At 31.4% G+C, this 23,462-nt stretch overlaps 1 protein-coding gene across 1 annotated transcript in view; it reads right to left on the bottom strand.

Moving 5' to 3' along the window:
* LOC114341431 (ionotropic receptor 25a) overlaps positions 1–23,462 on the bottom strand; it is a 77,604-nt gene that overhangs the window by 44,300 nt on the left and 9,842 nt on the right. The window contains exons 2-3 of the mRNA XM_050652485.1: positions 23,245–23,394; positions 21,436–21,738 (exon numbers count right to left, since the gene is read on the bottom strand). Of these exons, the coding sequence (XP_050508442.1) occupies positions 21,436–21,738; positions 23,245–23,394 (453 nt within the window). The remainder of the gene's footprint in view (positions 1–21,435; positions 21,739–23,244; positions 23,395–23,462) is intronic.

The raw sequence follows: 23,462 nt of genomic DNA, 5'->3' as shown, positions 1-23,462 counted from the left end.
TGCGTGGGAGACGAAAAACGGACCCTTGCCCACTATCCCTTTGTCCCCCACGCAGCGTTCCGCCTCTGGATATTTTACTTAGTTACATCATAACCTACATATTCCCAAATTTTGGTGCACTATCTCGCTCATGAGCGTCACAAAAAAGTAATAAAAACCTCGAGTTTGACCCCTTATAACTACCCTCGTCCCCCGGTCTGGTTTCCGCCCCTAGAGATTTTACTTAGTTATGTCATGGTCTATTTATTCCTAAATTTTGGTGCACTATCTAGATCATGAGCGTCACAAAAAAACACCTTATAATTTTTATATTTATTCCTGCTTCCACCCCTTTGTCCCCCACGCAGCGTTCTGCCCCTGAAAATTTTTCTTAGTTACAGTAATACCTACTTATTCCCAAATTTTGGTGCACTATCTCAATCATGAACGTCACAAAAAAAAAATAAAAACCGCGACTTTGACCCCTTACAACTACCCTCGTCCCCCGCTCTGCTCTGGTTTCCGGCCGTGTGGGAAAGTGATGTATAGTATTTTTACTACAAAAGCGATATTACGTAGGTCAAAATTTTTGACGTAAGAGAACTGTCAAAACATTAGTATGTGATGTGATGAATGTGATATAATAAACATGGCAATAATGAAATGTCACATTCTAATGTTTTGACAGTTCTCTTACGTCAAAAATTTTGACCTACGTAATATCGCTTTTGTAGTAAAAATACTATACACGACTAATTCAACATATCCCCGCATAGTTTGTCCATATTACTTATCACGAGCAAAATCCGCTTCCAGCTCTTGGACTATTAGGGCACATATTACGAGGAGAACGATACACTTTTCAGCAACTGGTACTCAAAGGAAAGATAGAGGGTAAGAGTTGTCCAGGACGTAAAAAGGTGTCATGACTGCGTAATATTCGTCAATGGGCTGGAATCCACAGCTAAGAAATGCGTCGCAATGCTGCTAAAAACAGAATCATTTTTAAATAAGACAATGTACGGTGGACTCCTATGCAGAAATTCAGGGCACCTTAAGAAGAAGAAACTATGAAAGAAAGAAAGAAAGAAAGAAAGAAAGAAAGAAAGAAAGAAAGAAAGAAAGAAAGAAAGAAAGAAAGAAAGAAAGACATTTGATTTATTGCTGGATTTGCTGGTGCCAGTAGTTGTTCGTACAGCGGGTTCCAAAAAAACTGATACGACTCTTAAAGCGTATTTTGTAGAAAATTGAGCAGTGTATTTTGAAGGATAAATACTTATTATTTACATGCTGTCACTGTCACTGCCAAATCTTAAAATTTGTAAGATAACTTATTCTGTTCAACGTCAAAAAATGGCTGTTTGTTTGTATATTTTATTATTTGTCTGTCATAATAAATATAATATAATGTCAGATCAATCATACACTGCTCAAAATAATCAAATCTTACTAAGAGTCGTATCAGTTTTTTTAGGAACAGGCTGTACAGCTGGTTCCTAAAAAGACTGATACGACTCTTAAAGCGTAATTTGTAGAAAATTGAGCAGTGTGTTTTGAAGGATAAATACTTATTATTTACATACTGTCACTGTCACTGCCAAATCTTAAAATTTGTCAAACAACTTATTCTGTTCAACCTCAAAAATAATAACAACAACCCTATTTTATGTAAAAACTATCATTTATACTCTTTATAAGATGCAGGAATTCAAAATATTATCAAAATTTAGACCTTAATATTTATTACAATTTATGAATTAACATCTGTAATCAGTTGTTTGTTTGTTTATTTTATTATTTGTCTGTCATAATAAATATAATATAATGTCAGATCAATCAAATACACTGCTAAAAATGATCAAATCTTAATAGGAGTCGTATCAGTTTTTTTAGGAACCAGCTGTACATCAGCAAAATAGAATGACATATGTATCCAACATTATTACTTAACATAAAATATAGGAAATTATAGCTATTTGTATAACAAGGGAGGAAAGTGCTACTTTTCCTCCCGAGAATGAAGTTTACTGCCCGACGCGTAGCGGAGGGCAGTAATCATTCAAGGGAGGAAAAGGCACTTTACTCCCATGTTATACATATGGTTTTTCCACCTTCCTCAAGTAACAAGTCATTTTTTCATTTTTACTTAATTTATTTATGTAACTAACCAACAAAATTTATTAGAACTAAAACTAATAAGTAGGTACAATATAACTGTCCTGTCAAATGTAAGTCAAATTATTAATGTAAACATTGTTAAATCAAAATAACAATTTACTGTTTTTTACCATTCTGCAAAATACAGGGTGTTTTTTAAATAAACGTTAAAATGTATAGATACTTACGTAATAGAAAATAGGGATTGTACAGGGCGTCAATAAGTTAAATTTCATAAATGAAATACCATGACGTCACTTTTACTTTTCCTCCCTAGGGAGGAAAAGTACAACGTTGCTCCCTACACTCAGGTCCGGAAAAGTATACTTTCGGTAGAGGTAGGTGGAAATAGCTATTTGTATAACAAGGGAGGAAAGTGCTTCTTTTCCTCCCGAGAATGAAGTTTACTGCCCGACGCGTTAGCGGAGGGCAGTAATCATTCAAGGGAGGAAAAGGCACTTTACTCCCATGTTTTACATATGGTTTTTCCACCTTCCTCAAATAACAAGTCATTTTATCATTTTTACTTAATTTATTTATGTAACTAACCAACAAAATTTATTAGAACTAAAACTAACAAGTAGGTACAATATAACTGTCAACTGTCAAATATAAGTCAAATTATTAATGTAAACATTGTTAAATCAGAATAACAATTTACTGTTTTTTGCCATTCTGCAAAATACAGAGTGTTTTTAAATAAACGTTAAAATGTATAGATACTTACGTAATAGAAAATAGATATTGTACAGGGCGTCAATAAGTTAGATTTCATGAATGAAATACCATGACGTCACTTTTACTTTTCCTCCCTAGGGAGGAAAAATATTTTCCTCCCTAGGGAGGAAAAGTACAACTTTGCTCCCTACAATCAGGTCCGGAAAAGTATACTTTCGGTAGAGGTAGGTGGAAATAGCTATTTGTATAACAAGGGAGAAAAGTGCTACTTTTCCTCCCGAGAATGAAGTTTACTGCCCGACGCGTAGCGGAGGGCAGTAATCATTAAAGGGAGGAAAAGGCACTTTACCCCCATGTTAAACATATGGTTTTCCCACCTTCCTCAAATAACAAGTCATTTTTTAATTTTTACTTAATGTATTTATGTAACTGACCAACAAAATTTATTAGAACTAAAACTAACAAGTACGTACAATATAACTGTCAACTGTCAAATATAAGTCAAATTAATAATGTAAACATTGTTAAATCAAAATAAAAATTTACTGTTTTTTACCGTTCTGCAAAATACAGAGTGTTTTAAAATAAACGTTAAAATGTATAGAAACTTACGTAATAGAAAATAGATATTGTACATTGCGTCAATAAGTTACATTTCATGAATGAAATACCATGACGTCACTTTTACTTTTCCTCCCTAGGGAGGAAAAGAACAACTTCGCTCCCTACAATCAGGTCCGGAAAAGTATACTTTCGGTAGAGGTAGGTGGAAAAATAATTTACTTTTCAAGTGATTGGAATTAAATACTCAATAATTGTAAAACAACTGTTTGAAGCTCACTGATCATCAGTTGCCTTCATTACATATCGGTCATCATATACGGTTTTGACTATATTTATGAAATATTGTAAATTTTATTATATTATGGAAGTTATGTGAGAGTGTTCTATTACATAGACCTAATAACCTAGCAATTATTCAAGCACCATGTCAATAAACAAAATAGTTAACTTACAAATAATCAATATTATTACGTTACAAGCCAGAGTTGCATGCTAACAAAAGCTGTAACATGGTTTATTATTTTTAATATTTATGGCTCATGTAGAATGTAATTATGCCTGGGATCATTAGGGATATTAAGAAATCGATAAAATTGTATTACATTACTGAACTTGCTTAAAATTTTAAATCCGAAAAAAATGCATTAAATCACAACAGAACATAATTTAAAATATATACGAAAGAAAAACAGATGCTTTTGTTTTTCGTTTGGCCCATAAAAACGATTAAAATCGAGATAAAATTCAAATTATAGCAGCCAGTCCAAAACGCACCCTCATTGGTCGTGACGTCATAAAGATTAAAATGTTCAAGTTCCGCGCCATTAATTTAGAGTATCTTAAGGTGGGTCCAAACATGCTCCGAATGTCGTATCGAACCTCGTCGCGAACATCAAAGTCATCAACAGAGGTTCGCGAAGTTGTTGCACGGGGTCTTGAAATAAGCAACGAATCAAACCTCGTTCCGTACTTCGTAGCGAACATTTTGACGTTCCATCAGCAATTGCCTTAAAACCGTATCGGCAAGATGGACATTGCTGCTGCAGCTTATTTTATTTATTTATTTATTTAATCAATTAAGCCCATTCGTACCTTTCGGTGTTGCGCTGTTTACAACTAGTTCAATGTCTACATTTCAATATATTTTAATAATTATACAATACTTATTTTAACAATACAATTTTAATGAATATAAATTACTTATTTGACCCATCTTTCTGTCCATATGTTTTAATCTTGTGGTGCTTCTTTGATACTTCTTTTCCATGCTGTTCTATTTATAGCTGTTTTGCCATACTCCGTTGCAGTCCCCTCTTCTCTGCTTCTTGTCTAACTTGTTCTTCCTATCTCATTCTTGGGCGATCTACTTTATTTTTCCCTTGTACTCTGACTTCATATACTTTTTTCGTTATTCTTGTGTCGTTTAGTCTATGGATGTGTCCCAACCATCCTAACTATCGTTCCCCTATAATTGTCTCTATGGGTTTAATCTTTAGAGCTTGAGTTATTGTGTCGTTTCTAATTTTGTCTCTTCGTGTGACCCCTTCTATTTTTCTCAAGAATCTCATCTCTGTAGCTTTGATTTTTCTTTTGTTGTTCTTTCTTAGCGTCCACGACTCACTCCCATAGATGATTGATGGTCGGACCACTTTTTGGTACACTTGTGTTTTGACTTCTTTGGTACCTCTTTCTTTCCAAAGAACGTATTTCTTAATGTATTATAAATTGTCCCTGCTTTTTCTATTTTATTGTTTATTTCTTTGTCTATTTTACCATCTTCTTCAATAATTGTACCTAAGTAGTTGTAGCTGTTTACTTGTTCGAACACTTGTCCTTCTACCTTAATTTTTATCACTTTTTTGTAGTTGCCATAACCATTGTTTTACTTTTATCGGTGTTTATTTCCATGTTCATTTTTCTTAGTTCTTTTATATAAGTGTTTATTATTTGTTGCAGTTTCTCTTCCGTGTCAGCTAACAATACCATATCATCTGCAAATAGTAATTCTTGTATCTGTACATTGTTCATTTTCCATTTTCCCAATATCATGTCTTTAGATTTCTCCTTGCATTGCTTTATTGCGTCATCTAGTACCATTGAGAAAAGTAATGGACTTAGTACGCAGCCTTGTTTTAGTTCTATCTTTGCCGGGAATTCATCAGATTCTTGACTGTGCGTCCTTATTTTTATTTTATTATTTTTTTACAAGGCTTTAATTATTTCTATCATATCCTTTTCTATTCCATTTTTCTTTAAACATTTCCATATATCTTCCCTTCTTATTCTATCAAAAGCTTTTTTCAGATCAATAAAGCATATATGTATCTCTTTGCCTTTCATCAATAGTTTTTCTCCTATTTGTCTCAATATGAAAATCAGATCTTGGGTACTCCTTCCTTTTCTGAAGCCATGCTGGGATTCTTCTAATTTTATTTTTAGTTTTTCCCTTAGCCTTTTTTCAATTATTATATTGAATATTTTGGCAGGAATGCTTGTCAATGTAATACCCCTATAATTTTCGCAATTTCTTGCGTCTCCCTTCTTAAACAGTGGTATTATTATATCTGTTTTCCAATCAGATGGTATTTCCTTTGCTGTGATTATTTCATTTAGTAGTTCTCGGAATTTTTCTTTTGAATTTTCACTCATGTACTTTAACATTTCAGCTGTGATTTCATCTTGGCCTGGAGATTTTCCCAATTTTAATTTGTCAATGGCTTCTGCAATTTCCTCTTTTGTTAGTTGTTGCATTTCCTTTGTATTTTCGATCATGTCTTCCTCTCTTTCTTGTTGATATTGTTTCCATTCTGTTAGTTCTTCAAAATACTGCTTCCATCTTTGCATTATTTCTCTTTCTGTAGTTAATATATTTCCTTCTTTATCTCTTATATTTCTTAATCTATGTGATTTCTTTTGTCTTAGCTGTTTCAATGTACCATAGAACAATTTCTGGTTATTAAAATAGTTTTCATTCATTTTGTGTCCAAAATCTCCGATTTGGTTTTTAGATACTTTTTCCATACTTTTTTCTTTTCGCTTCTTTTTGCTGCAGCTTATATAATAAAAAAGAGAAAAATACTCGTTAAAGAAGATGGTGGCAAACACGAATATATAAAACTAGAACTACTTTTCTATATTTATGTCACCAGAATATGGTGGCATCGTTTTTTTAAACACTTCTCGTTGGTTCAATCGTTTGGGTCAAATCTGTAGACGTTAATTTGACTGCCTTTTCTTCAATTCAAATGAATAAAAATTTGCAGACATATGCATTAGCGGGAACAATACACGAATATTCAATAATTTTTTTTTATGTTTATTAATTGTTTAAATAAAAAAACCATTTTAATGGAAAATGCTTAAATTCTCTTGTTTTTTACAATGTAGAAACTTGAAACTTTTACAGATTGTAGCTAATTATATGAACTATACATAATTTCACTTTTTACGTTAATTGTTTACGTTATGCTTCATAAATAAACAATAAAGTTTCAATTTTTTGCCGATTCCGACTACTTTTCATGTTTGTACATCATGTATAATGTTTATAAACATCCTAAGCGGCGACGATTTTGAACGCTCATATCTTTGTTTATATAAACACCGGCGCTTATCCGTGTCAAATTTCAATACGATACGAAACAAAACTTCAACCAAAACTCCAATTGAAAAGTTTCGTGTTTTTAACGTAGTCTTAGAAAAACCACCGGTAGAGACGTTTTATGCTATAATTAACATTAGAATAGGGTCTACACCGCGCAATAGTAAAGCATTAGTAAAGCAATTTCAATTGAGGAAAAAGAAAGAGCAAATCGAGTAGAAGTATCTATCGACAATGAAACAAAACATACGGCAATTTTTAAAATTATACAGTTAAATACAGCGTCTATTAGAAACAAACTTGAGAGGTTGGAAATTCTGCTTGACCAAGAAAATCCCATTGTCGTCAGTATTGCGGAGCACTGGTGTAAGCAGGATGAAATATCCCTAATGGTAACTCCGGGTTACGATCTTGTAACCAGTTATTGTCGACCTATCCATGAGCATGGCGGATCAGTTCTGTATGTGAAATGTGGGTATGAATATCGGATCATCAATGTGTGCCAGTTTTGCTGTGGAGATGCATTATGAGTGCAGTGCGGTAAAAATAATGTTTTGTGAAAGAAAAGTTGCAGTCATCAGTATCTACAGGCCTCCCAGTGGAGACTTTTATTTGTTTTTGAAGCAGTTTTCCTATACGATTGAACTCTGTAATAGGTATGTTGACGATATTTTTATTTGTGGTGACCTAAACATTGATTATTTAGAAAATAGTTTATTTAAAATTCTTTTTAACGATGTTCTAATGAGCCACAATCTTAGCATAACCTCTATGGTTCCCACAAGGGTAGCGACAAGATTGACTATATTATAACCAATACAGCTAATATACTTCAATGCAATTCTAATGTTTTTGAAGCGCATTTAAGTGACCATAGAGCAATCAGTTTGGAATTTGTAGTAGACATTAATAGTAGCTGTACTAAATCCAATGACCAGCCTAATTATAAATATTTTAGAGACTTGTCTGACAACAACCTTAAACAAATTTCTTCTGTGCTATCTGTAACTGACTTTGACGATATTTATTTAACCGATAATGTTGATAAATCCTTTGAAAATTTTATAAGTAGTTTAATATGTATTAGATTATTGCTGTCCAGTAAAACGGTATAATATCAGTAAGCAGACTTGCAATAAAAAATGGATTACTCCGGAAGTTAAGCAGTCTAGTGTTCATTTAAAAAATGCTTACTGGCTTAATAAAGAACTAAAAGATGCCAAAATTAAGAAAGACCACGCGGAACTATTAAAAAAATCTAAATTAAAATTCCATAATCAATTGATAAATAATTCAAGTAATAAAAATAAAACTGTATGGAATCTTGTTAACAAGGAAACTGGCAGGAAATCTATCCAAAAAAACATAGCATTAAATATAGATGGTGAAAGTTGTACTGATTCTAAGCAGTTGTCTGAAGTTTTTTGTGATTATTTTGCTACAGTAACCGAAGAGAAACTGTCAAATCATTTTGGGAATTCTCGATCTAATAGTTGCACATCTTCTACTAATCTTAAAAACAGTTTCTTCTTTAGACCTGTTGTTGGTAACGAGGTAATGAATGTGATCAATAATTTAAAAAATAAAAAAAGCACTGGACTTGATTCTATCTCGATACGAGTATTAAAGGCTATGTCATCTGATATAATAAACCACATTGCATATTTGATAAATTTATCAATAGGTAAAGCAGTCTTTCCAAGTATTCTAAAAAAAGCAATCGTTATTCCTATTTACAAAAAAGACGATCCGGAAGACATTTCAAATTATAGACCTATTTCCTTATTGTGTGTACTTTCCAAAGTATTTGAGAGAATTGTGTATAACCGTATGTCTGAGTTTTTGGGTAGATTTAAAATTGTAAGTGATTGTCAACATGGCTTCCGTAACGGTAGATCCACTCAGTCTGCTGCCTGCAGATTTTGTGAAAGGGTCTACAGATCTTTGGATGCAGGTGAATATGTGGCAGGTCTCTTTTTTGATCTAACCCGTGCCTTTGATTGTCTTGATAGTCGTTTTGTTAGCAATAAACTGTATAATATTGGTTTTAGAGGCATATTTTTAGATTGGCTAATCAATTATCTATCAGATAGGATAATTTCTGTTAAAATCAATGAAGCTATTTCGGAGGAACGTTTTATTAATCTGGAAGTTCCACAGGGCTCTGTATTAGGACCCCTGATTTTTTTGTTGTTTATTAACGATGCATCTAACCAGTTTGATATTTTGGACCTGACGTTATTTGCAGATGATACTTCTATTGTGGTCTCAGCACAGACCTATGAGAAATTGGCATCTACTTGCAATAGTTTTTTAGCTCGGTTTAATGACTGGTGTCGATCTAATAACCTAATTTTAAATGTAGACAAAACAAAAGTAATATATTTTAATAAAAAATTCTGTAAATCCTGTACTACATCTAAGTTTTAACAATGTACTACTGGATTCCTCAAATCATACAAAATTTTTAGGTATCCATCTCGACTCAAAATTAAAATGGTCAGTTCACATAGACATGCTCAGTAAGTCCCTTAATAAGTCGTTCTATGCATTATCCCGTATTAAAAATATTATGCCCATCTCTGCGCTGTTAAATGTATACTATAGCCTTGTTTATAGTAGACTTTGTTACAACATAGTTTTATGGGGGAATGCAGTCAACAGTGACAGAATATTTATAACACAAAAACGTATAATACGAAAAATGTTTGGAATTAGACCTCTTGAGAGCTGTAAGCCCATATTTATTAAGAATAATATTTTAAGTTTTCCATGTATTTATATCTTCAGAATGTTACTATATATGCTGTTGATAATATTCATATGTATGACAGAAATTCTAGTTTCCACAATTATTCGACACGAGGTGGCGACTTGCTGAGGGTACCTGGTCATAGATCGAGTAAATTTGAAATGTCAGTAAAGTATATGAGCATTAGATTGTTTAACGTTTTACCAAAAAAATATAGAACAATGAATAAATATTTATTTAAGAAATCCATTAAAAGCTTATTGCTTACCAAATGTTATTATACTGTGGAAGAGTTTGTTTCGGACATAAATATTACCTAAATATTATCAATTCTATCGACCTTAAAGTGTTTATAAAATTTATAAATGTATTAATTTTATTGTTTGTTTGTTTGTAAAACTAATGACATGTCCTATACATTGTATGTCTTAAAGGATGAATAAATATTATTATTATATTATTAGAGATGGAAAGACTGCGAAAACTGTAATTGGTGTAAATAATGATTTTGATTTAAGAAATGTATGAAGAAATTATAGAAAATGTACAATGTATGTAGCAAATGTTGAAATAAATGCAAAAAATATGAAAAAAAAAATAAGATACGCTTTTTTTAGTTACGAGTGACTAAAATTAAAAATTCTATAAAAAACCAACTAAAAACCAAAAAATAAAAAAAATTCAAACTTAAAGGATTATTCGAAAAAAACTGTTAGACAGATTAAATATACAAAAATCTCAAACATTCGTTAAAAAATTGAAAAAATCCAACACATTCGTTAAGAAAAGCGTGAGGCGCGAAAATTAAAAACGTATCTATCCTCAAACCGTGTATTCGATGAAGACGCGCCCCACGCTTTTCTTTAACGAATGTGTTGGATTTTTTCAATTTTTTAACGAATGTGTAAGATTTTTGTATATTTAATCTCTCTAACAGTTTTTTTTTTCGAATAATCCTTCGAGTTTGAACGCTCAATACAAACAAAACCTTGGCCGACGCTGTGAGATTTAATTGAATTAATTGCCATAATCTCTTCGCTTGTCATTAAACGGTATAATATTTAGCCAGCATTTTAATCTACCCCAAACGAGCAGATACCTACACAGAATAGTGATACTAGGTCTGCTCACCGTGGCTGTTCCAACCCATTAAAAAGTCTACAGTCCGCTCTCTAGCTCAAAATCGAAAGGAATTTCAGTATTTCAGTTTTGTAACCTGGTTTTTTAGGCTATGTATTTATTGTCAAACAATGACATACTTGGCCTGTATCTTATAGGCCACAGCAATGTGTAGTTGAGAAAAATTTGTTTGAAGGTGATATTAATACCCTAGGGATATCTCACTGTTGTTATAATATGTTTTTTATAATGTTATAATGTTTATAATGTTGTTATAATATGTTTTTATAATATGTCTTTGGGTTCATTTGTTTATACAGGGTGCGCCAAACCTCTGGTTTTCTTTGATTACGGCTAAACTATGGGATATACAAAAATGTTTTTAACAAAACTAATGTATATCAAAACCGTCTATAATTTAAAATTATTTTCGATTATACAGGGTGAGTCAGAACGACGGTACGAACCAAAGTTTTGTTTTTTTAAATGGAACACCCTATATATTAAATCATTTTTAAATATAGTTTCTAGAAATATGAAAAATTTGTAGAAGGTCTTATAGGCCTAAAGTTAATAATTTTAGAAATATTTACATTTTTAATTGAGAAAAATGGTAATATTTATAGGGATGTGGATTATGTTTCCAAGGTAATAAAAATTTAAGTGGTAGGTCAAAGTTTTTATAACATAGTGTCATTTTTAAATAATTTAATATCTTTTACTTATAGCCATAAAATATACAACGTGATCACTATTTGCAAATACACAAAATTTTCTCATTTTTTTTTAAATGGAACACCCTGTACATTAGCATTACATTTTGTAATAAATATTACAACCTTTCTTTTGGTATTAGGTTGTATGTACATAGCATGTTTGGTTTTGTAAATATTTAAAAAAGAACTATAGATTTTACGTTTCGCGGATATTTTATATCCGCGATAATTTTTATTAAATTTTTTTGCAAAAAAAAATTTAATCTGATTTTAGAAACATACACTAAAATGTCAAAGATGAAAATAAAAACGTAATTAAAGATTTAAATAAAACGTATGCAGGTGCAACTTAATTGAATTTAATAACTTTAAAATTATGTTACAAACAATATTTTTAACAAAACAAAAATTAATTATTAAATTAAACAACCAATTTTAAAATCTACCCTAGTAACTTTATTGTGCCCAATTTTGTTAGTGAAATTGTATTTATGAATAAGATCAGTTAATAACTTTTTAGTTTACCTACATCTGGACAACGTATAACGTATGCTTTGAAACAAATGCACGTTATAGAACTATACTATGAATTAAATACATAGTATCTATGTAGTCGTGTCACAAAAGCTAGTAATAATTTCTAATGGTTTCACCCAAAACAAATGTCATATCCACCAATTGTTCGGTTGAAAAATTTAAATTTAAAATATAAAAACTTGTTACAAAAATTTCAACTACAAAAGTATTACCAGCTATTGTGACACCATTTAATACTAGTTATTTATATTAATAAATAATTTGGCTGAAACATTTAATATTCATTTGTTTCAAAGCATACTTTATAATTATTATTATGTTCTCAAGATATAAGTAAATTTAAAAGGAAGTTTAACTGATCTTACTCGTAAATACAATATAACTAACAATTAATTTGGTACAGGAAAGTTGGTGTGGTAGAAAAATTACTAGGGTAGATATCAAGTTTGGTTGTTTATTTAATTTAGTAACTAATTTATGCATTCATTAGTACGGTAAAATATTTTTTGTAAAATAATTTTAAGTTATTAAATCAATTGAATTTTACTAGTATACGATTTATTTTAACCTTTAATTACGTTTTTATTTTCATATTTGATATTTTAATGTTTGTTTCTAAAACCAGATTATAATTATTTTTGTTGCAAAAAAAATTTTAATAAAAAATCCGCAAAAACGTAAAATCTATAGTTTTAAAATATCTACAAAACGAAACATGCTAGGTACATACAACCTTATAACAAAAGAAAGCTTGTAATATTTACTACAAAAGGCAATACTAATATACAGGGTGTCCCATTAAAAAAATGAGAAAATTTTGTATTTGCAAATAGTGATCACACTGTATATTTTATGGCTATATGTCAACTATGTTAATTTATCTAAAAATAGCAGTATACTAGAAAAACTTTGACATGTCATTTAATTTGTTATTGCCTTGACAGCCTAATTCGCAGCCCTTTGAATATTACCATTTTTCTTAATAAAAGTGTACATATTTCGAATATTGTTAACTTTAGGCCTATAATACCATATATAAATTCTTAATATTTTAAAAAAATATATTTAAAAATGATTTAATACACACACCGGCAAAATTAGCGGAACACCTTAGAAATGGGACATGTTTGATGTCTCGAATTTCCTAAACCAGTGGTCCGATTTGAGTGATTCTTTTAGTATGTTATAGCCTTATTATTTAAAAATATCTTTGTGATAATATTGTTGCTATACAGGTAAATATCATTTTATACCGGGTGTACCAATCATATTGTGTTTTTTTCTTAAAGTTTGGAACACCCTGTGGAATATTCTAGAATATTTAAGATATTAAAATTAAAACTCGATTGTGAAGTTAGGCTTTCTTAACATTCTCCTTCTCAATTCATTTCATTATGTGGGATAATAAAAAAGTTATATGCGGTAACAACTATCCATGTTTTCATCAATAAATCCTCAATAATTCCTCAACTAGTAGGGGAGGAAAGTATGCTAAATTTGCAGTTACTCGAGCGTTATGGGGACCTATTGAATTGTGAAGAGTATGTGCTAAAACCAGAAAAAGTTAAGTTAAGTTTTCCGTATAGTGGGGGATTTTTCATTTTTTAATTTATTTTCCATTTGAAACAATCGTTTTTTTTTTCGATTATAGCGCGATCTATCCATAATTCGAAAAAATGTGTCGAATAAAAGTTGGTTATTTTTAAGTAAAGAATCCAAATCTGAAATAAAAATTGGGGATCCTATTTAAGATTTTAAATTAAATCCCCACCCCACCTCCGTGGGGGCTCGTGTTTGGTGCCATTCCATAGATTTTTTAAAAATATTGAATAGGTACGTTTATTTTGCACTTTTTCGATCTGATGTTCAATTTTCGCTGATGTTGTATATAAAATTTGTAAAAAAACATGCAAAAATAAATACTGAATATTACATACTTGATTCAAATGCATGTGCGCTCAGTGTTTGACATTAAAACCCCCCTCGAAACCTATTGAATTACTTTAGGCTTGTCTATTAAACTAAGCAGATAATGATGGTAGGGGAGCCCAAGCGGGGATTTTTGCAGTTACTCGAGCGCGTCAGATTATCACATGGGGAGAAACCTTGTACCTTGTAAATGTACCTATACCATATATTGGTTCTTAACACCGGGGAATTCATTAAGGGGGGACCGAAAAAAAATATATTCTTAGAAAAACTCAAAATGGTCATGTTAAGATAAGGTAAGTTAAGTACAGTGGAACCTCGATAAGTCGGCCACCGATAACCCGGAAGTCCGGCTAACCCGGACCGATTTGCATCAGACAAACATTTCAACAATATAAATGTATGTATTATGTTAAAACATTTTATCTGTAGCCGCTTCTGGAATGTCTTAAAAATATCGAGTTTCATTGATAAAACTTGGCTTTGACCATAATATAATGTAAAAATGACTCATGGCACATGGCGGCAGAACGTTCATTATCCATTATCGGGCTATCGCAAACAACAGGCACCTTTTATTCCTTTATTTATTTTTAACTGTCTTTTAAAAAATTATTTTTAGAACAATGGTCTTTTAAACTTAAAACAATGAAAGAGCCACTGTTCTTAAATAACATAACATCGCATGGCAGACGAAATTGACACAACCGAAACTGACTGAGTTTTTTTACCTAAAAATGAACAATACTCTATCTATACTGTCTATACTACAACTATAATAGGTAAGGTAGATGTGTAATATGCATAAATATAAAATATATTTCATGTTGTTTTAATTATAACGGACTTTATCTATAAGTATACCGTATTTTATTAATTTTTACAATGCTCTCCGGCTAACCCGGATTTTCGATAACCCGGATCGGCCGCGGTCCCAATTAATCCGAGTTATCGAGGTTCCACTGTACGTGCAAAATAGTGTATATTTCAAAAATCTGACGATTTGAGTGGGGCGTAAGAAAATGGACGAGTCACAAAATGTCACAAAAAAAGCGAATATTTCGCAAAATAACCGTCAGATCGAAAAACTAAAAAATACATGTTCAATATTTTTCAAGAATCAATCGAATAATACTAAACACGTCACCCCACGGAGAGGGGTGGGGGTAAATTAAAAATTTTAAACACGATATTTCGCGAAATGAACATCAGATCGTAAAACTGCAAAATACACGTATTCAATATTTTTCAAAAATCTATCGAATGGAACCAAACACGACCCCCCACGGAGGTGGGGTGGGGGTTACTTTAAAATCTTAAATAGGAGCCCCCAATTTTTATTACAGATTTGGATTCTTGAAGTAAAAATAAGCAACTTTTATTCGCAACATTTTTTCCAATTATGGATAGATGGCGCTATAATCGAAGAAAACCATTGGTGGAAATGGAAAATTAAATTAAAGTATCGAGAGTCCCACAGTTTATGGAAAACTTAACTTAACTTTTTTTGGTTTTAGTACCCACTCTTCACAATTCAATAGGTCCCCATAACGCTCGAGTAACTGCAAATTTAGCATACTTTCCTCCCCTACTATGAGGTTTTACTGATGAAAAACATGGCTAGTGGTTAAAGCCCATAACTTTTTTATTTTTCAACGTAAGCAAATAAATCAAAAAAGAAAATGTTAAGAAAGCCTAAAGCTATAATTGAGTTTTAATTTAAATATTTTATGTAGGCTAAAATATTCCACAGGGTGTACCGAACTTTAAGAAAAAAACACAGTATGATTGTTACACCCGGTATAAATGAGATTTACCTGTCTAGCAACAATATTATTACACCGATATTCTGAAATAATAAGGCTATAACATACTAAAAAAGTCACTAAAATCGGATAACGGGTTTAGGAAATTCGAGACATCAAACATGTCCCATTTTTAAGGTGGTCGGCTAATTTTGCCGGTGTGTGTATATAGGGTGTTCCATTTAAGAAAACACAACTTTGGTTCGTACCGTCGTTCTGACTCACCCTGTATAATCGAAAATAATTTTAAATGATAGACGGCTTCGATATACATTATTTTTGTAAAAAACATTTTTGAAGTTATACTTCTTTACGCGCGATGTGAGGGTGAATTTTTATATGTTAAAACCTACGATCCCGGCGTATGCGCATTATAACTTTGTTCTGATTGGATGTTCAAATGACATGTCAAAAATTATCCAATATGGCAGCTGTAGCGCAGCTGTGGTTTGGACGGTTGACGGTTTGGTTATGTATGGTTGTTGCGTTTTAAAATTTGTGGGAAGAGAAACAACAAAGGTTAGTTAATAGTTGTACTGCCTTTTTAAATAGTTTTCATATTATATTTTTGAAGTTATACTTCAAAATGTTTTAATTTATGTATGTATTAGTCCAGAAAAGGTGTGGAAAAAATATATTAGTGTTTTTAAATATATTTTTCTACAAACGTGTTAAAAATGCAATTTTTAGGACTCCATAGGAGCGTTAAAAATGCTACTTTAAGGCACTAGTGCTTTAAAATTTTTAAAGCACTGCAGTTAAAAGTGAATTGTCAAATTGTGAAACGTCAAAATATTTATGTTTCATTTATTAACATTAATATTAATAATACAACTTGCGCAATTTGAAAAAGGTGGTTTAAAAGGTTTTTTATTATAATTTTTTTGTCTTTGGATTTGTCTTCCTTGGGCGTAAAATAATAAAACATCTATTTTTATATTTCACTTGTCACCGTGATGTATAATTATGTATATCTGAAAGGTAAGTAGCATGCGGCTTGATGGCCTTGTTGGTAGAGCATTGGACCAGAAATAAAAAAATCGCGAGATTGCGGGTTCAAATCCCGGACGATTCATATTTTTTTCTTTTTTTTTTTTTTTTCTTAATATTTGGCATTGTTTTTTGTATTTGGTTCATTTTTGGTAATTATTGTTAATTTTTTGTATTGTAACTGTTAGTAGGTATATTTATTTCGTTGAAATTATATTATAATAGAAGTATAACTTCTTACGTGCGTACAAAGTACACACACATTCTATTTTTGTATATCCCATAATTTAGCCGTAATCAAAGAAAACCAGAGGTTTGGCGCACCCTGTATAATCTGTATCGTAGATGTGATTGTATAAATTAAACATTCGAATAATACTTCGTTGAAAAGGCGATAAGGAGACCTTTCAAATGAAGTATCCCGTGACTTCGGTTTGTATTTAAAAACATCGTCGATTACGTCTTTACGCCAACACTGATGACGTAAGTTCCAACATATAGATAGCAAATGATGGCCATTAAAAAATTAAAATTGACGTGTTTTACTTAACTTTTTTTAAAGTCATCTCTTTATATACAGATGTTTATAACTATATATTTAAAGTCGTACTCTATACAGGGTGAGGCAGATAACTGGCCTATTAGAAATATCTCGAGAACTAAAGGCAACAGAATCATGAACATTGGAATACAGGGGTTTTGAAGGATGATCTATTAAATGAAAATATTTTCACCTCTTTGCAACTTCCGGTTATACCGGAAGTTGCTTATAACTTCGTTTTTTTTAATGGGACACCCTGTATATTTTTACATTTTTGGATTCTCTTCGATGTCTTCTTTCTTAAAATATGGGGATTTGTAATGTTATACAGGGTATTTTAAAAGATAATTAGGTTTTTTTTATTAATTTCGTAGCAATATTCACACCCTGTAGAATTGTACTAGTTTGACAACTAAAACTCTACTTACGTTCAAATGATTTTTAATATAGTCTACTATTGTTAAGAATCATTAGTATAGCTAAATTTTTAACTTTAGTATACAGGGTTGGTCGAAACGCGGAATGAGTATTTTCTGAGTTTTCTTAAATGGAACACCCTGTGTTTTAGTATTGTAATGAAATGATATTTTATGGTACTTTTTTATTTCTTAAGCATTCCCTATACCTAACTGCTCTAATTTGTGCTTAATTGTTAGTCGCACCAATAATCTTAACTACGTAGGTATTTTGATAGCTAAACCATTATTGGTAATTTTAAGAATCAGTCTGGACTGATATGTATTAATTTGTGAAAAATTCTTTGTGATTGAATATTTTCACGGCCAACCTAATAAAATTTTACGTATTTTTTATTGCAATTAATGTTTAGCTTGAATCACCAATAACTCACAAATTAAAGCAGTTAGGTATAGGGAATACTTATAAAATAAAAAAGTACTATGAAATATCATTTCATTACAATACTAAAATACAGGGTGTTCTATTTAAGAAAACTCAGAAAATATTCATTCCGAGTTTCGACCAACCCTGTATACTAAAATTTCAAAATTAGCTATACTAATGATTCTTAACAATAATAGACTATATTAAAAATCACTTGAACGTAAGCAGAGTTTTTAATGTCAAACTATTACAATTCTACAGGGTGTGAATATTGCTACGAAATTAATAAAAAAATGTAAATATATTTTAAAATACCCTGTATAATATTACAAAATCTCATATTTTAAGAAAGAAGATATTGAGGACAATCCAAAAATGTAAAAATATACAGGGTGTCCCATTTAAAAAAACGAAGTTATAAGCAACTTCCGGCATAACCGGAAGCTGCAAAGAGATGAAAATATTTCCTTTAATAGATCATCCCTCAAAACCCCTTTATTCAAATTTTCATGATTCTGTTGCCTTTAGTTCTCGAGATATTTCTAATAGGCCAGTTATCTGCCTCACCCTATATATTTATGGAATTTACGGAGAGGTGAATGACGGTAGTGTATGAAAAATATGATAGAACTTCGAAGTATGCCGAATATACATGAAACCATATATCGTCAAACACTATAAAATAATAAGTCTGAGGTGAGTAGGGTCCGTGAGTAGGGTCCACTGCTGTTCAACATATACTTTCCAACAAAGGAAATCTTACAAGAAGCAGTAGATGATGTCGAAGCCGGAATTCGAATTAACGGAGAATGTATCAATAACATAAAATACGCAGACGACACGGTGATATTCGCTGACAATTCTGAAGCCCTCCGGTAGTTATTGAATAGAATCACAGAAGTAAATCAGAGGTACGGACTTTCACTAAACGTTAAGAAAACAAAATGTATGATGATCTGTAAGAAGGAAGAGCAACTTGGACGAATCAGTGTGAACGGTCAACAAATCGAAAGAGTAAGAACATGCACCTATCTTGATACCAACGTCAATGAAAATTGGGACCATTCCCTAGAAATCAAAAGCAGGATGAAGAAAACAAGATCTACATTTTAAAAAATTGCTGAGCTATTCCAATGTCATGATTTATCAATACCCATAAAACTCACTTTACTACGGTGTTATGTTTTTCCCATACTGTTCTACGGAGTTGAGTTGTGAACTCTCACACACACCACCTACAAGAAAATGCGTTTTCCGAAGTGTGGCTTTATCGTCAAATCCTGAAGATATCTTATACCGACCATGTTACTACTCAGGGTGCTTTATTAAGAATACAAAAAGGAAAAGCGCTGTTAACCACAATAAAAACAGTTAAAATCAAATACCTCGGTCACATCATGAGGAATGGCGAGAGATATGGACTGCTGCAACTAATCTTACAGGGAAAGTAGAAGAAAACGAGGACCAGGAAGGCGAAGAAACATAGCTGAACATCTACGTTCAACACAACAACCACAATTCTTTTCAGAGCTGCAGTGTGCAAAATACATATTGTCATGATGGTTGCCAACATCCGAAACGGATAAGCACTACAAGAAGAAGAATAAGAACAAGAAGAAGAAGATGAAGAAAAAGAAGAAGAAGAAGAAGAAGAAGAACAAGAAGAAGAAGAAGAAGAAGAAGAAGAAGAAGAAGAAAAAGAAGAAGAAGAAGAAGAAGAAGAAGATGAAGAAGAAGAAGAAGAAGAAGAAGAAGAAGAAGAAGAAGAAGAAGAAGAAGAAGAAGAAGAAGAAGAAGAAGAAGAAGAGTAGGATATGTAATGCGGATGAAGAAAATGCTACAGTAAAAAACACTCCTTGATAGATCCATTTTGACGTCCAACAAGTTAGCAGAACAAAGCCAGCAGAACACAGTTATTGAATACCATAATTAAGTGTAAATAAAATGCAAATTTAATGTTCCAAGAAAAAATGTATTGCTCTTTATTTTAAGTTATTGCATGTTCTGCTAACTTGATAATCAAGCTAGCAGAACAGTAGTTCAAAAATTTGATAAATCATCTATAATTGAATGCCAAAGTATTCTCTGAATTAAATGCAAATTTAATGTTCCAAGAAAAAAATTATTGCTCTTTTTTTTTAGTTATCGCATATTCTGCTAACTTGCTAGCTTGATAATCAAGCTAGCAGAACAGTAGTTCAAAAAGTTGATAAATCATTTATAATTGAATGCCAAAATATTCTATGAATTAAACGCAAATTTAATGTTTCAAGAAAACATTTATTGGTCTTTTTTTTTAGTTATCGCATGATCTGCTAACTTGATAATCAAGCTAGCAGAACAGTAGTTCAAAAATTAATGAATCATTTATAATTGAATGCCAAAGTATTCTCTGAATTAAATGCAAATTTAATGTTCCAAGAAAAAATTTATTGCTCTTTTTTTTAAGTTATCGCATGTTCTGCTAACTTGCTAACTTGATAATCAAGCTAGCAGAACAGTAGTTCAAAAATTTGATAAATCATTTATAATTGAATGCCAAAATATTCTCTGAATTAAATGCAAATTTAATGTTCCAAGAAAAAATTTATTGGTCTTTTTTTTTAGTTATCGCATGTTCTGCTAACTTAATAATCAAGCTAGCAGAACAGTAGTTCAAAAATTGACGAATCATTTATAAATGAATGCCAAAGTATTCTCTGAATTAAATCCAAATTTAATGTTCCAAGAAAAAATTTATTGCTCCTTTTTTTTAAGTTATCGCATGTTCTACTACTAAAATCTACTATATTTTCTACCAGATTCTAAAATCTACTAGATTTAAAATTTTCCCACTAAATCACAAGAAATTCTACTAGAACTAGTAGATTTAGTAGATTTTTTCTGCTAGCTTGATTATCAAGTTAGCAGAACATGCGATAACTTAAAAAAAGAGCAATAAATTTTTTCTTGGAACATTAAATTTGCATTTTATTTACACTTAACTATGGTATAAGAATAACTGTGTTCTGCTGACTTTGATCTGCTAACTTGATGGACGTTCCATTTTATAGAGGAGAAGAGGAAGATCCAGAAAAGATTCATTCCTAACATCAAAGAAGATATATAAGGAACATGGGAGTACGTACTTGGTAGAGGCAGCCGATAGGGAATACTGGAAAACATAACATTTGTATGTATAATAACATTGGTTAAATCTAAAAATACCAACAGTTTTAACTTACCAAAAGATTGGTCAAAGAGAATTGCCGCATTTGTAATATTTTGATTTAACACTATAGTCCGAACGATTTCAGGTATTAAATCAGCAGGAGGACTTATCTGTACCAAATACTTCTTCTCGTTATCATCTATGTTTCTCCATTGCCTCAAATCACCTACTTGGCCAAAAGAAGCGCTTACAGTTGGCAAGGCTAAGGCTGCTGTGAAAGATTTTACTGTTTCTGATCCTAGACCTGTCATAGTAGTGTCCAAAACCAAGTGCGGAGGCGTTTTGCCTTCTAACATTTCGTTGTAAGTTGTGCATACTAAAATAACAGAAGTTCTAATAGTTATTTATGAAACAGTTCGTGAAGTATGGTTTTTGCGAACGCACGCGATGTTTAGAGCACGAGCGGCAGCGGTGCGAGTGCTATACGACACGTAAGCTCGCAAAAAGTACTTCACGCACAGTTTCATACAATATTTTATCTACGATAAACAAATAAAAAAACTGTTACTCCTCGTCATTGGAATTCATTTCTGTTCTACAATTTTTAGAACTCTGACATTTAAAAATTCCAACTTCTTTCAAACCACAAAACTGTCAAAACTTTTGATGTAATGTATTGCTCACATGTCATCACCATGACAACGCGAAAGTTAAGGATATTTGATTATATGAAAGTGTGCCAAAAACAGTGCCAAAAGTAAATCCCATTTAAAATACATTGTTACTTCACGCACACTTTAAATCCTTCACGCACTGCTATCTATAATGACAGTTTTCACAAACTGAAAACTTATACATAATATGAGATAGAGTAGATAAAATTATTTATCTACATACATGAGAAAAATACAAACTAGTCTAGTCGGGTTAAACGAAAAAAGAGACCTGGCCTTGCATAGAGAGCTGCCCTAAATTTTATTATTCTTACCTTTAGAGAGGTCAATAGTAGTGAAAATCATTTTTGCTCAATATCTCCACTATTTTCAACTTTTCTACAAAAATAGTAACAACTGAAATTGTTGCAAATGCGATTTCCTACTATTTCTTCTTTACAATGTTTGTGCGGTCAATATTTTCCGAGTTCCCAAGGGGGAAAATATCGAAAGGGGTGGAGAACTTAATTATTAAATTTATCTATGTTATTAATAACTTTACGACATAATTGTACATAAACAAAAATGGAGAGAATTAAACTTCACACAAGTTTAATTTCTTTGATATTTTGTGCTACGATCAACATTTAAGGATCTACGCCTATGGCAAGCCTAACGAGACACAAGCGTCTAGCGAACCGTAGAGGCTGATTATGTCATCAACAGCAAGTTATAAACAAAAACGAGCCTACGAACTAAAATATTAATTTTAGTAAAGAAATAAAAGAAATCAAAATTGTATAAACTATAATTCTCTCTATTTTTGTTTAAGTACACTAGAATTATATCGTAAAGTTAAAAATAAACAAGAATCAATTCAATAATTATGCTCTCCCTCTTCAACCATTTGCCCTTCTTAAGTTTGAGAAAATATCCACCACACGAAAAAAATTGTAAAAAAGAAATTGTAGAAAAACGTATTTGGAACAATTTCAGTTACTACCATTTTTGATGAAAATTTAAAAATGGCGGAGATATTGAGCAACAACGGTATAATATAAATACAGTAACATAACAATATCAATGTAGATTAGTTAGATATTATCGGTTACCGTTTTTTCTACCCTAATAATTCACTTTTTTAGTTAAAAAAATTGGTAAAGCCTTTCCCAAATATCCTTGTCAAAAATGAAGTGAACAAGTAATTAAAAATAATTAAATTGACTTACGTGTATCCAAAAACGCTGTTGAGTCTGTTCTGTTGCCAACAACTCTTTTTAAATCGACGCTTATTCCAAGTTTACTGTTCTTTTTTAAATAAGTTAAGGTGACATCCAAAGCTTTATCTGCCACTTCATTTCCTTCTTCATTGACGAACACTGAATCAAAAATATGTTCATGTATATATGATTGTGTATAAGTAGGTCTAGTAGAAACGGAATTTGGT

Source organism: Diabrotica virgifera, chromosome 5, assembly GCF_917563875.1.
Source record: "Diabrotica virgifera virgifera chromosome 5, PGI_DIABVI_V3a".
Lineage (NCBI taxonomy): Eukaryota > Metazoa > Arthropoda > Insecta > Coleoptera > Chrysomelidae > Diabrotica > Diabrotica virgifera.
The sequence above is the reverse complement of the archived record's forward strand: the minus strand, read 5'-3'. Positions and strand labels throughout refer to the sequence as shown.